The 15,525-nt window shown below is 33.4% G+C and overlaps 1 protein-coding gene across 1 annotated transcript; it reads left to right on the forward strand.

Annotated features, from left to right (window-relative positions):
- The first annotated feature begins 2,669 nt into the window (after positions 1-2,669).
- Positions 2,670-14,672, forward strand: LOC134235647 (uncharacterized). The gene is made up of 5 exons (XM_062717788.1): positions 2,670-2,792; positions 3,285-3,407; positions 13,013-13,207; positions 14,233-14,424; positions 14,590-14,672. Exons 1-4 carry the CDS (start codon positions 2,754-2,756, stop codon positions 14,239-14,241), a joined length of 366 nt encoding a protein of 121 aa, XP_062573772.1. The 5' UTR covers positions 2,670-2,753; the 3' UTR covers positions 14,242-14,424; positions 14,590-14,672.
- The last annotated feature ends 853 nt before the right edge of the window (positions 14,673-15,525 follow it).

The following is a 15,525-nucleotide window of genomic DNA, read 5'->3' on the forward strand; positions in this document are numbered from 1 at the left end:
CATCTAGTAATGAACCATAACAGAGATGCTTCGGATGCTGGATATGACCTATATTTTCCAAATAAATGACCGGGCAATTCCATTCCCAAGTAACAAGTAACTATAATATCTACCAGAAGCAAACTTTAATAGATGATGCATCCAGGGATGGACATAACCATATTTGCTTTGGATGCTGGGGATGATAAGACCAGGTCATGTTTTAGGTCCATTTCCATATTACCTGACCAAACTTGCATGGATGCTGAATGGACACTACCAGACTTGCTTCAGATGCTGGATCTGACCTACATTTTCCAGATGAGTAACCAGGTCAATGTTTTGGAGCAGGTCCATTCCCAAGTGACTATAAGCCCTGTGTGGACCAATCTTGCATGAGTGATTCATCTAGGGATGGACACTACCATACTTGCTTCAGAGGGGAAAAATACCTTTTTTATTTTTGTGGAGTGTCTAGCACAGATGAGAAAAAAATGAATAGCTTATATGAATCTATCACATTGTTCTGAACAACTTGAAAATACATGAACACACATGAAGTTTTCATGGAAAATTAAACTTAGATACTCACTGGCAGTTTTAATTTTGGTCCAAATGACTTAATTTTTGTAAAGAGGTGTGTCAAGATGAACTTTTAATATTTATGTAAGTGAATATATATGTTGTGGATATTGAAAGGTTTGGGTAAACATGAAATTTTAAGATATCTGAAATCAGTTTCCTTGATGAAATTAAAGTTATCATAACAAATAGCTCTGTGTTCTCTTATCTAGAAGAACTTTTAATAAATTTGTTGATATTCTGAAGCACCAACTCAAGCTTTATCTTTCCTCATTTTCTTCCTCCCTTTCACTTTGACATTTTCTGAAGTGTAGAAATTTTTGTTTATATTTCAAGATGTTAAAATCAAGTGTAAGAGATTGATTGATATTCTAGTCAACCAAAATCTGCTGTCACTTCATTTAAAAAGAACAGGATATTGCTTAATGCAACTGAAATTTGTTGTCATTGCATTTACAAAGTAAAAAAGAAGGAGGGTTAGAATTTAAAGAAGTTCTATAGAAGTGTCTCATATTCCATCTACTGTAAAGCTTATTCTTTTTCCAGATGGATGTTTTCAAGCATTGGTAGCCAGCATCTGTTTTATGTTGGTATATGTCATCACCTCTTACACTAGATGTCATGAACTGGGAGGAAAGGTCAGGTGCCACGACCCTGTGACGTATATCTGTGATAGCAGAGTATGGTAAAGTGATCAGAGATAGGAACCAAACCAGGATGCACACCTGCAAGCAGGAAAAACATATCTACACCCTCAAACATGCAGATTATTCATAGGTAGTGGAGTACAATTTGAATGGATTTTTTGTGAATTATACTTTACCAAATAATATATATTGGTAAATTATGTATATGCATCACTATTCAGAGATGTGTCCAAAATTAATACTCTGTTGTAAATTGAAATTTTGGATGTGAATCCCCATTTAATAAGTTTCCCTTAGATAAAACATAGAAACAACCTTGGGGGTAGAAAAGGTTAGGTAGAGTTACTTTTCATACAAAAGTAACACTTTTACCATATGTAATCCTACTATGGAGGTTCAATAAGGCATAATTGATAGTAAATTAATCCCAGACTTCAAAAGCATTATGTCAAAAAGATTTATACTGGATGAACAGTTCAAGTGAGATATAAACTGGTTTGTTTTTCAGAACAGAAATTTATTTAATCTCTTGATGTAACATTAGGTGTTGGATGTTTTTTAGCACAGGTGTAAACCAATTCTTGTGTAATGTACCAGTGCTTTAAAAATCCTTGAGAGGTTTTTGACATTTGGTCTAGCTGCTCATTTTTCTTTTAAATTGGAGTAACATTAGTTCATTTCATGAAGCATAAGGAAGATCTTATATCATTCCGATCGATATATAGTATCAACCTTGTGTCCACTGGGAGACACTGGGGGGGGGGGGGGGGGGGGGGGGGGGGGTATATTATTAGAGTATATTTGCGTATCCACTGCTCTCTCCCACTATGGCCATGCAGTCATCAACTGCGTTCATAGGACTATAGACACAATTGCATCTTCTATCAATGCAATTGCTATATCACACTCGTGTAGAACAAGCTCTATGACACTTATATATTGTGTTGAGAAGTATATATATGAAATATTTCATAAGAGGAATAAAAATAAGTTTTTAATAATATTCTTTGAAAAAAAAAGAAATTCAGAATATTTAGAATTGCTGATTTATATCTTTAAAAATTTAATTTTGGTCAATGTATTTAATTGTATAATAAAACTTTTGAAAAATTGAGAGAACTGCCATATTTTAATTTTTTTGTATCATGCATATTTGTACAAAGAACGATAACTCTTCACACTTGGGTAATAACATACAGAAAGAGAAAATTTCTTTAACTAGTATATCTATTTCAAGAATTATTTCAGCTATTAAAAAGATAAATAGAAAAACTAAAAAAAATCATAGAAAAGCATTCTGGAGTAATAATCATTATAAAAGCATTCTCATTTTTCATCATAGTGTTAAATTATTGATTTTTGTCAGAGGGTTTCAATAACGTTGATCGATGACGTCACAACTCTATCAAAACAAAAATTAAGAGAATGTGATGACGGCGCTGCTTGTATCCAGATAATTGTGTTTGAGAGGGAAATACTTTATAAATTGTTTGTGATTTATTAGAGAAAAGGAACATTGATCAGGTGTACTGATTTCAAAGCCGTATGTTTTTCTTTACTGAAGACAAGAAGCCGTGTCCTAATGTAAGTCAGGATTTCCTCTGATATTCTTGAAAAAAAAAATCAAAGAATGCAAATATAAGTAATAAACAACGATTATTCAGTGAACATGGCATTATGAATAGCTAGCGCGCATCATGGAATATGCCAGCAGAGCAATTGCTATTCATAACGCCATGTTCACTGAATAACGTTGTTTATTTCTTAAATGATAGCACTTTGTAACAGATGTACATGTATATATGTAATTGTAATGGAAAGATGTGCATATTACCTCCCTCGTAACTATATATTCCCATTGCAGGTCTTTAAAAAATGCTTCTTTACTTATGAATGCCTTGCAGACAAAGTTTTTGTGAGGAATATTGGTCCTTCTACCAAACTTGTGCCTTCATATCTTTTGTCTCAAGAGTTCAGGTCCCAAGGGAATTTGCTAATCATTTACAGTACATATACATGTATTAGAAATGCATTTTAGATGTTTAAAAATCTTAACTTTCAGATTTTTTAACACAGGTGCTTGTGGACAGGACCCTGCATGCCACTCTTCCCCAAATATTCACCCAGGTGCAATATGTATTGGAAAAAAGGGAAACATGTTTACCATACAAAGCTTGCAGAATAGTTAAATTCTTTATGGTAAGTAACAAAAACCAGAATGTTTTAGTGGCAAAAAAAGTAATTCCTAAGATAAGTCATTTGTTACTGCAACAAGAAATGCATTGCAGAATATACGTATTTTTAAACTGCTTCTTAATGAGCATAAACTTTATACCTTTAAACATATTGGTTTAATGATTGATTGTGATGAATTAATTAGAATTATCAGTGACAAAGATTAATTCAAGGTAGCCCTCAAACTGTTAAACATATTCTCATAGTGTTGACGAATTTTGTGGCATACATGGTAATTGTTACCCTTTAGTAGTAGGGAGAATATATGATCTTTCTATGAACAGCAATGTCTACAGGTATAAACTGAGACAAATTACTGTACACACGACTAGGGGACTGGTAAAAAACCCTTACACAGAGGATAAAACCATTAAAAGGATGCTGAGCATTGCAAAACTGACTTATCTGCCAGTAATCCTGTAATAGTCACCAAGCCATTGTAATGCTCTCTGAGTGATTTCCCAGAGTGTTTTAGTCTCTGTGGTCTCTTCATAGTTTTCACTCTACCCATAATAGTCTCTCAAAGATTGCAAAGGTCATAGACTCTAGCAGAATGCCCCAAAGAGCACAGAAAGATCACTTAATCATTTCTCAGAAAAGCATCCTATAAAGAAAAACATCTTGCAAAGACCCTAAGATGTTTTGATCTCTTTGCAATCTCCTTTTTATTTTCTTTAGGTTTTTCAGTAAAATATCTTTGTTGCACCTGATTTTTGAACGATCTCTATAGCATTCTCAATGATCTGGATTGGTCACAAAAGAATCACTCATCAAACTCTCAGGAGTCACAACACAAAGCATTGTAACCACTAATTTCTGAAAGATCTCTCACTCTCCTTGAGCACTTGGAATGCTCAGTGATCTCAACAGGTCATCCTGAAATGTGGCTATACTATCAATTTTTCATCACAAAACAAACATTTTATGCTCTCCTTATAACATTTTTCTGCATAAACATTTCCAGGCTTTCAGAAATTATGGAGATCTGTTAGAGATCAGACAAGAATTGCATTGCCTTAAGACCTTTCTACAATCTTCATGTTTGTAAAGGGGACCTTCAGAGGTTTTGGATTTTCAATTCTGAATTTTAAAATTTTCTTACTTTTTTCACCTGAGCCACACATGAAAGCTTTACTGATCAAACAGTGTCTGTCTGTCTGTCTGTCTTGTCTTTAAAATTTTTCACAGGTTCTACTCCATGGATGAAGGCTCATTTTTCAAAGGGAGATGATAAAAGAAATAGTTAAAATTTAATGAAATTGTTTGAAGAAGAAGGTTATAAAAGATGAAACTAATATACACTTGCATCACTTTAAACTTTTCTGATATACCCGGTATCTTCGTTGTGTTTCACCTCTGGATTTAGGAGAAATGTTTTAGATTTCATTATATCTACTTCAATTTTAAAGCACTCCTGATATACGTCCAGATGTTGCATTATCTCCTGTAGATTTTATCTAGCAAAAAGTGAACATCGATATTTTTTATTATGAATTTCATAAAATGATAATTTCTGCCATACATGTATTTTTATATAAATGTGAAAAAACATGAATTTTCATGGGTTTGTTTTCTGTTATACCACGTTGTTAAAAGGGTTTGATTTTATTGAGAATTAATGCAATGATGGAGACAAAGATAGGTAGATCCTGGTACTCTAGAGTCGGTGACCCCTCTGTCAGAAACTCTACAGATCTATTGTTTTGATACCCTGGCACTACATCAAGGGAAGTCTCCTATAACAATTCTGTAAGAGGTAGTTAACACTGACCTATTAGTTTGTGATATTATAGTACCAGGCGCAATTCTGTCACAAACAGTGTTGTATATTTTATTATGAAGATAAATGACATGGCTGATTTTGACACAGTTTTAACAAATTGGCTTTCACACAGAGACGCACACTTTGTGAGAACCATTTATTTTAAAATATTCATATATAAGGTGAGTGTGTAAGTGACTGTCCCAGTTCAGAGACCATTGATGAATTTTGGAAGCTATAGATTGATTTGTAGCACACTGATCAGTAGATTTAGAAATGGGTCCACACTCCACAATGTTCCATTGACAACAAACGAGACCATTCAACATCTGTACCAATGAACTGGCAAAATGAACAGGCTCCTTTTTATCTGACAGGGATTATCCAATCAAATCATCAATAAATCTTCATCAGCCAATAAGAATTGTAGGATTCAGTTACTGCTGAGGGTGACATATGACTGCTTTACATCCTACCAGGATTTTGGACAAATGTTGATGTCCTCAGCTGATGGCTGTGCTGGGACCAAGATTCCGTTTCCTCTGGTGTGACTGCCCTGTCATGCCCCGGTCTTTGTGACAGATGATCCCATTTGTTTAGGAGTGTCTTTAGAAGACTCATTGTTAGTCCTCACTGAACACATGGATTTACCTGTCAAAAATGTCTAGTCATTATTCAGTAGACTTTCTCAAATACAGGCAATTTGGTGAAAATAATAGTAAACTTATTGTCACAAGTTAAATTGAATAACCAAGGTTCATAGCCCTCTATTCAGTCCCTCCCCCCTAAATTAAGCAAGGTTAATGCACCGTTCTTGTTAATTATTTGATAACCATCAGTGTTTTTATTGTATATTTAACTGAATTAGGATATTACTGTTATACATAATTATATGTCATTTACAAGTGAAATTATAAAGTTGGGGCAAATTTTCACATAAATTTAACTCTTTTTTTATAGCTCACATGAGCAAAAGGTTCTAGTGAGCTTTTCTGTCAAAATTTCTGCAATGTCTACTTTGTGGTTTTGTTTTTGTTGTTAAAAACCTTTATTTTTCTTCTTCTTATCCAGAAACACTTGATCAATTTCAAACAAAGAACTATATGCGGTATATTGCATATGTTTGCCCCCACAAAAGTCAAATTTTGAAAACTTCCTGAAATGTGCTGAATTCAATAAATTGTACGAGAAATATAAGTTAACAGAAAATATTATAGTTCCAGAGCAGTGTATTCACAATTTCTGTTTTTATGACGTCACAAACTAGTCCGATTTTATATCCTTTTTCAGAAAGAGGACAAAATGGACAAAATTTCAACAATTTAAGCTTTAAAATTTATAGAGTGCATGTGTGTTCAGGAACAATATTGACATATTTCATTGATATTATCATTCTACACATTATATCAAAATATTTATCCTGAACACACATGCGCTCGGTGACTTTTATTTAAAATATCGACGAAATATGTACATTTTTCTGCAAAATTCATAAAAAACTGAAATTTACGTCATATTTGTGACGTCATTACGTACATATGACGTCATTACTTATGAAATTATTCAGTGCTTTGAAGTCAGCATATACTCCCCTGTTTAAGGACTTAATTAAATATTACTCCATCAAAGTTTGATTTTGGGGGGCAAATGTTGGTTAATACCGCATATAGTTCTTTAGTGCTGGGTTTTCTTGGATATTAAAGGGGCTTCAATTTTGTTTAAATCTTTTAAGAAGAGATAATTTTGAAATATATATTATGGAGAACATGAAGTTACTATGGGCAGACAAAGTTTTCCATAGTAATGCATAGGAGAAAGTACTTGGGCTTTAAAATTTCATAGGGGGATTTCTTTTCAATACCAACAATTTTAACTGTTTGACATTGACCTTGTAGTTTAAGAACTAACTTTTAAACAAACTAAATTTGGCCCAAACTTTTAAACAGTCCTATGACTTTTATATTTCACTTGTGTATTTCTTATGACAAGACCTTCTTCCATGGTATTTTGAACTTTGACCATTTGTCTTTGACCTTGGAGTTTCACCCACTTTTAGAAAATTTTAACATTGACCTTTACATTTGAAAGCTTGTCTCTTGAGCTTTTATATTTCACAGGTATATCTATAGAGATAATTCCTTCCTTTAGGTAACAACAATTTTGATTTCTTGACCATTGGGTTTATCTTTCATTTGAGAAACCGTATAAACCTTCACCAAAAGCAGAGACTTCTCGTTCTTAGCTTTTCTGGTCAGAGACCATATCATTAGGCCATTCAGACCAAGGAAATAGGACCAGACTTCCCCAGTGTGTTAACTTATTGTTCATTCCATGATTATGAATCCATTATTCTAAAGCAAATCTAATAACCCCCATTGTTGATTAGTTTTCTGCACAGCAGATATTTAAGAGCAGCTGGTTTTACAACTTTTTTATCACTTTTTAGTGGTGTGTAATTTGTTCAGTTTTCAATTGATGACTTCAGTTGGTATTTCATTGACAATTTATAGGACTTTGCTGCAGGAATTTTAATGCAACTTTTTTTTTATTGTGTAAACAGACTTAATTCTAGAATGTAGAGGCAGGACAGTATACACTTCTGGCAATTGAGTGTCTTTTGATTTACATATACGTATTTTCAAAACATGTAAAAGCTTTCCTATTTACCCCTCCCCCCCCCCCTAAAAAAAAAAAAAGAATAAACTTTTCTTTTCATTTTTAGCTCTACTGGTCAGAGACCAGAAGAGCTTATGCGATAGTAATGCGTTCGGCGTCCGTCCGTCTGTCCGTCTGTCTGTCTGTAAACAATTTTTCAAAATGCTACTCCTCCTACAGTTTTGGTATGATTTCAATATAACTTGGCAAACAAGTAGACTACACTAAGATACATAATTCTATATATCGGTTTTTGATTTCGACGAACGATGTTGGCGTTGTTACTAAAAATAGAAATTTCTGTGAAATTCTTTCAAAATGCTACTCCTCCTACAGTTTTGGTCTGACTTCAATATAACTTGGCACACGAGTAAACTACACTAAGATACATAATTCTGTATATCGGTTTTTGATTTCAACGAACGGTGTTGGCGTTGTTACTAAAAATAGAAATTTCTGTGAAATTCTTTCAAAATGCTACTCCTCCTACAAATTTAGTCTGATTTCAATATAACTTGGCACTCAAGTAGACTACACTAAGATACATAATTCTTTATATCCGTTTTTGACTTCAGTGAACATTATTACCTTGGTTAATAAAGATAGCAATTTCTGTTACTCTCAAATTTGCTACTTCAAATACAGTTTTAGTCTGATTATAATATAATGTGGCTTGCAAGTAGACTACACTAAGAACATAAAGAGACTTATTCAAGGATCATTATTCTCTTTTTTGCCTGTGTAAATTTTCAATTCCCAACTGCTTAAGTACTTTCCTCTTCCTTTGCTATAAGTACAAACCAGTAGAGCTTCAGTCTCGACAGAGACTTCTGGTTTAAACTGATGATAACATGATTTTCTCAGTTGTGAAAATCAGGTTCTGTAATAGTGGCTATTACTATCTTCAACCAATAATTTTAAGCTTTTTTGCAATAGACATTGGTATGATAGGGATAATTTATTTCTCTTTTTGATATCAAACACTAAATGAAGAGGGTTAAGAATATTCCTAACTTCATCATAGTTTATGTATTATGGAACTGTGTAAGAGAGAGAAAGGGGGTTAATCTCTATAGAAGCATTGTCACCTATCATCCCATAAAATCTGTTTTTAAAGCTAAAATTCACCAAGTTTAAAAGAATTTATACACTGTATGAAGGTAACAAATCAGATAAATATGTAAATGAAACATTAACTGTAAAGTTGTGAGATGAAGAGAAAATGCTACCAAATTTTGTCCTTTTGTTTTTAAAAGGTAAGGAGTTCAAGGTCACTTAATGTTAAATTCGATTGACATTTATTACTGCATGAATGTCAAATTAGATAAAGTATTTGTATGTGAGGAAACTTTAGATAAGTCAAAAAAAATTATTAAATTTTGTATGCTATCAAGTACATGCACATTTTATTCTTAATACATATTTGAGAGAAAAAAATCAGTGTAAATGTTATTTGTCCAGAAGCTAAATGAGATTGAATTCATGATAACTATTCTATCTTCTTACATTTTTTTCTGAAAAGAGCCCTAATGATCCAGAGATGTGTATAGTTATGCTTCATATACAGTTTATCTCCCCTGAAAATTCCAAGATAGGAGCTAAGAAACCCATAGGGCATACACATGTGATTTATAGACAGCAGGCTCAGTTTTTATCACTTTATAACTAAATTACAAGGGTGATTATCTAGCTCTGATAAGTACATATCTCTGAAGAGATGTCTATAGGCTCTGCATGCCTTAGGGAGGGAACATCTTTTGTTGCATATTTTCTAATTGTTCATTAGTTTAAGCATGTTTTTGTGACCTAGGACATTTGAACAAGCTTGCTTCATTGTAGGTTGTTAAGAGGTGTAATGTTAAATGGTAGAATAACAAGGTGTCAACCATAGGAATTTCTTTTTCATCTACTATTTGAAATAATTAGATTGATGGAAATTAATTAAAACTGTACTTTGATGTGCGTTTTATGCATTGTTGATAAATGTGGTTTTTGTGTTATATGATACAATGTGCACTGACACAAAAGATGCAGCAGACTTTGTATTACCTGTGTTTACCTGTAGGACAATTTGAGTTATTAAAATACAATATAAATAAAGAAAACGGAGAGATAAAGGTGACCTGGATTTTAAATTTATTTATGAAGCTGTATTTAGGGCACTAGATCTTTAGTATTAATGACATATAGTCACACATTTGCATGTTTTTCTTCTCAGTCGGAGAAAGTCTTAACAAAAACCTAATAACGTAGGTATAGCCATTTAATCAAACTATTACGTATTACATCACTGCTGCCAGGTTTTAATTGCCCACTTGCTGACAAGTACAGAGAAGACATATATATATTTCGAAAGCCAGAGGAGGGGTTTTATATTCTGATTGTAGGGTCAGTTTTTTATGCACCAGAGCTCAATGCTGGGGTAATGAGTGCGTGCGTGGCCCTTGATGCATGCTCAGATGAGAACAGACAGACAGTAACCAGATATGTTGTTTTGATAGCTAGTAATATGTACACCCTGATCAAAAAGATAAATTACTTGTATCAAGATTTCAGGTTGTACCTGAGTATAGATTCTGGCTTAATTGCCCTGGAAAAGCAGAGATTAAATTAGTAAAATTTATATGATTTTGAATTTGAATTGCTTCATTAGAGATTTTGAAACCTTTTACTCTTCTAATCCAAAATAAATTATCTTTAAATTTATTTCAATTATTTGAGCATAAATTACAGTGCCCTACAACCTGTCATATTAAAGTCTGGTGTAGATTTCCAGTTCATTAGCCCTTCTCTTTCTTGTGTGTCATGGCCCTCATGTAGAACCATGAACTATGAAAAATGATTAGGGTTTCTTGACAGGAACTTTCAATCGTGGAGTCCATTTTACTGGGTTGAAATTTGCATGAGAATGACCCATACAACAACAATTGTATTTAAAAACTCATTTTGCATGTTCTCTATAAGAATACATCCAAAAATGAAAGGGTAGAATCGATTTGAAGGGAAGGGGGGAGGGGGTCAATTAGGTTTTAGCTCACCTGAGTTGAAAGCTCAAGTGAGCTTTTCTGATCACTCGATGCCCGGCATCAAGCCATCTATATCTAGTTTTCTGTCCATCTGTCAACTTATCACATTTCAACTATTTCTCAAGAACAACTTGGCCAGTTTTAACCAAGGTTGGTACATAGGTGATAGGTCCTTGGGTGATAGAGATTCTGAATTATTCAAATGAAGGGCAAAGCCCTCTTCCAAGGGGAGATTATCAAGAAAAGGCAATAAGTAGTGTTGGGTTATTAAAGACCCAATTTTTTTACCGTACGGTTACCTGAGGAGGGGGAGTGGTCCAAGTAATAGTGGTGTTATTTACCTGGAGACCCCCAATACCCAAGATGTCAAAAATCTGTGTATACGTAGCATTACACAGGAAGTCTGTGTTTGGTGATCAGGGTCAACATTCCGTGTTCCGTGTATAAATTTGAGTGAAACTACTTGAATTAATTGAAATATTTCAATATTTAATTTATTTATAAACACTTTCAGCGATATCTAATGATTCGAGAAGAAAAAAATTATAAAGAAATATCGTTTTTATATTGAAAAAAAATGACAGATTAAAGAAAAGAACACAGAGTAAAACTACAAAGAAAACATAATTATCTTTTTTTAATTAAACTTGTGTAAATATCACTTAAAAAAATATATAATATTATTCCATTCATAGGTAGGCCTATCCGTGTGAACATATACAATGTACCGTACCGCGATAGGAATATTGCCTATGTTCAGATCAACAATAGTGTCAAAAATATTCACCATTTCCGGGTGTTCGATTATTTTTTGCAAGATTTTTTTTAATACTTTTAAGAATTGATCTTTGGCTGTATATATTCAATTTTAATTTCGAATATTGGGTATTGACAGATGTTAGGAAATTCGAACTAAAAGTTATAATCTCTAAACTTGACAGCTGTTTCTGACATTTCAGAACTTTACAACAGAACATGGTATAGATTGTATTCATATATAAGTAGATAAAACATCGGATAAAGGATTTTTTTATCCGTGCCGTTTGTGCTAAATATCTTTTCCTATTTATCATATTCCAATTTTAATCGGCAAATAGCAGATTCCTTGGACGATATATCGCCTATTTATGAAGTCATGTTTTATTTATCTACTCTCAATTGTTTTTTAAAATAAAATTTTACCAAGATTCTTTTTTAACCCCCTGTGTATACAAGGCGGCTACATGAAAGTGTTTGACGCGTGACCAGGCAATCGTTTTCAGAGGACTCAAACTCAGACTATCAGGTAGCACGGGTAGCTGGCATGTCAATCAAATCAGAAGCTATTGTTTTTTAAATGATTGACAGGCGGTAAATTATTGATCTTGAATCAGGTAGATTTTGGGGGCGTTAACATAAAATTGGGTGTTTAAAAAATTTTCTTCTTAAGAACCACTGAACCAGAAAAGCTGAAACTTATGTTGAAGCTTCCTGAGGTAGTGTAGATTCTAAATTATTCAAATCATTGCCCACTGAGGGTAGGGTGGGGTCACAATAGGGAATATAATTAAAGCTTTTGCATAGAAATTTATTGGAAAAATTTATTAAAATCTTCTTGAGGAAAGCTGAAACTTATTCCGAAGCTTCCGAAAGAATCCTGGATCTGACCTATATTTTTGTAATAGTGACCAAGTTAAAGGTTTTGGAGCAGATCTCATTTCCAAGTAACTATAAGCCCTATTTTGCCCAAAATTACATGGATGATACATCAAAGGATGCATTCTATTGGACTTGCTTTGGATGCTAGATCTGACCTACATTTTCTGGATAAGTCACCAGGTTAAAGGTTTTTGGAGCAGGTCTTTTTCTAAGGAACCATATTTCCACAACTAATTCTCAAGAATTCAGGAGCTAGCAGGGTCTTGAAAATGAGAAATTCTTCACAAAAATTTAAAATCTTTTTTTCTTCAGATCATTTTAAGTTTGAGCCAAAAGAGATCTCAATTCATCTTTATACTTTTTTCTTTAAAGCTTTGTTTTATTTTTTCATACTTATAGGAATCGACAAGATTTATAAAGTGAAATCAAGAAATTAAGCATTGAATCTTCTACTGGTTTCATATATCTGTTCCATTATATTTCTGTAGTGTTTTCTGAAGTGCGATTTAAGAAGACTTGATTTGGTACCACTTGAGCACAACCACCAACTTGGCATAGCACTTTGCAAAAATCTCCAGCGAACAAGTGGACATTTTAACGAGTGCCGTGACCTCAATGTGTCTCCTAGTCCGACCAAGTCTGTGTGGACGCCAGCTATCTTCCCTCGCCTGACACCTTCGCAGGTGCTCTTATTTGTGTTTGATATTTACTACGTACATACAGTTGGGGGCCCCAGGGGTTTGTTTGTATTGATGACCTACATAACATTATTCCATCAATTAAAAATGAACACCTGATGTATTGATATATTTCAATAAAAATTTGTATGGCTGGAAAGAAATTGAGTAGTTCTGCAAATAGAGCTTTAAAATTATTCACTACATAGTGAGTTCTACAATACTTCTACAAACTGTAGTATATCAATATATCGCATAAAGTTGTAATTAAATTAACAGCCTTGCAATATGCCCATATTCTGCCAAAAGCACATACTAATATACATTTATGATGAAATTAGGCTAGTCTTAATCATATCAGAGATAATTAACAGAAAAGTAATGCCATTTTGGTACATATGAGCATATAATGAAATTGTCGGACATGATGTATATGCGGGTTTACATGTACTGATATTCCTCCTATTATGGTCAGGTTACTGGAATAAGATGTATGTCAGGCAGGTATCGCTTTCTGTTTGGGGGTAAATTTATCATCCAGTTGACATGAGAGGTATACCCCTGCTTCCTATAACAGAATGTGTAGTGTGATACGTTACATTTGTTTACAGAAGTCTGATGCCGCTGTCCCTGATAGTTTAAGTGATATTTTGTTTCTTTTAGTCATGCAGTATAAGAAAAATTAGATGTTGTCAAACTAAAATTTTCATACAACAAAGGAGACCAGGGCAAAAGGCTGCCATTATAACAATGTATGCCATCATTTATTGCAATAATGATAGTATTTTATTATTGTTTGCCATATATAGCATTTTGTTAATACACTTTCTCTTAATGATTGTAGCAGTTTTTTACGATAATATTGTAAATTTCACTGATCATATCAATTGAAATTGCTGTTGTCGAAGTACACATGTTTATATTTACTTTAAATGAAATGGAAAAACGTTAATATTTGCATTAATTTGTTTCTTATTTCATGCTTGAACGAGAGACATAGAGTTTACCTCTTCTGTCATTTGTCATTTCAGTTTCACTAACTCATTAGAGAGAAGAGTTGGAGTGGAGGTCAGACCAATGACATATGAGGGAATGGTGCCCTTTGAACCAAAATGGCAGCCCAGTCCATCTGTTGTATGGGCTAACTGGATGTGCAATCCGATCTGGATTGGACTCACCATCTGCTACCCCGTAGTTTCTATACAAAGTTTTCAGTGCACAAGGTGAAAAAAATTAGTCTCAATATTCCAATGAATATTTTGTTTGAAGGTTGACCTTTTATGGCCATTGGTCATTACACTCTTTGGACATCAGACAAATGAATGGGTTTAATATATTAGTGTCTACTGTCTGTTGTGCCAGGTCTAAATCAAGTGGTTTCTTTTCAGACTGCTTGCCATGGAGAAATCTCTTTTTCTGTGGCTTGCTGACACTATTGTAGTTTTCTTTCCTTTTTTCTGCCTCATTAAATACCTTCAGCCTTGACACTTGTTGATCATAGAAAACCAGGTAACTCTACAAATTATTAAAGTAAATCATAATGTTTTACCCCCCTCTGTAAAGATTTTTATTGTTTGTTTTGCTAAACTTCAGATGCTATGGTTTTCTTTTCCACTTTTCTTTTCTTTTTTTTTTATATACATGCATGGAAATCTTTTCTTGAATTTTATTTTGATGTAATCTAAGGGAGATATGCAGTCCTGGTTTTTGACCAAGACTGGATTGGAGCTTGACATGTAATATTGAATCAGTAATAGGCCATTCTTAGGATGTGTATTGAATAGAAAGAAACCCCATTATCAATTTGTGTGATGAATAGGAGAAAAGAAGTGTGAATGACATGTATGCTATGTTTTTTAATCCCCATGAGCTTTCAGTTTTGGTTGAAGTAACTGATGTGTAATCGTTACAAAGCAATATTTTAAGTATGAAACCTGATATAAAATTTCTTAGTTTTAAAACATATTTCAACAAATTTTATCAAGATTTAATTATTTTCTGTGAAGGTACTTCCTATTTCAGTATTCTTTCAAGAGAGAGATTTATTTTCATAAATAACCCTATCAATCCTTCCCAAAATAGAAAGATTAATTTTTGTTTAGTTGTACGATGAAGGGCTGCTTTGTACCTGTCCAGTCAGTTTTGGAATGACCGCTGTGTTTTAAATAATCTGTCATTCTAGGCTGCTTTATGCGAGTGTCCTTGTCTCTATTGTAAATTTTAAAAGACGATTTAAAAATCTGATGCCCAGGTTAAAGCTCGGGCTACATGCTTAAGTAGTCCGGTGCCACTTCTGTAAAAGGCTTAAGTGGAATAGAAATCTT

The sequence above is a fragment of the Saccostrea cucullata genome, unplaced genomic scaffold (genome assembly GCF_032062105.1).
Source record: "Saccostrea cucullata isolate Sc308-1 unplaced genomic scaffold, CSIRO_AGI_Scuc_v1 ctg117, whole genome shotgun sequence".
NCBI lineage: Eukaryota > Metazoa > Mollusca > Bivalvia > Ostreida > Ostreidae > Saccostrea > Saccostrea cuccullata.

Coding starts and splice junctions, on each gene's coding strand:
- LOC134235647 (XM_062717788.1), top strand. CDS start 2,754: ATGTTTTTCTTTACTGAAGACAAGAAGCCGTGTCCTAAT. Junction 2,793..3,284: donor ACAAGAAGCCGTGTCCTAAT/GTAAGTCAGGAT, acceptor TTTTTAACACAG/GTGCTTGTGGACAGGACCCT. Junction 3,408..13,012: donor GAATAGTTAAATTCTTTATG/GTAAGTAACAAA, acceptor ATATTTCTGTAG/TGTTTTCTGAAGTGCGATTT.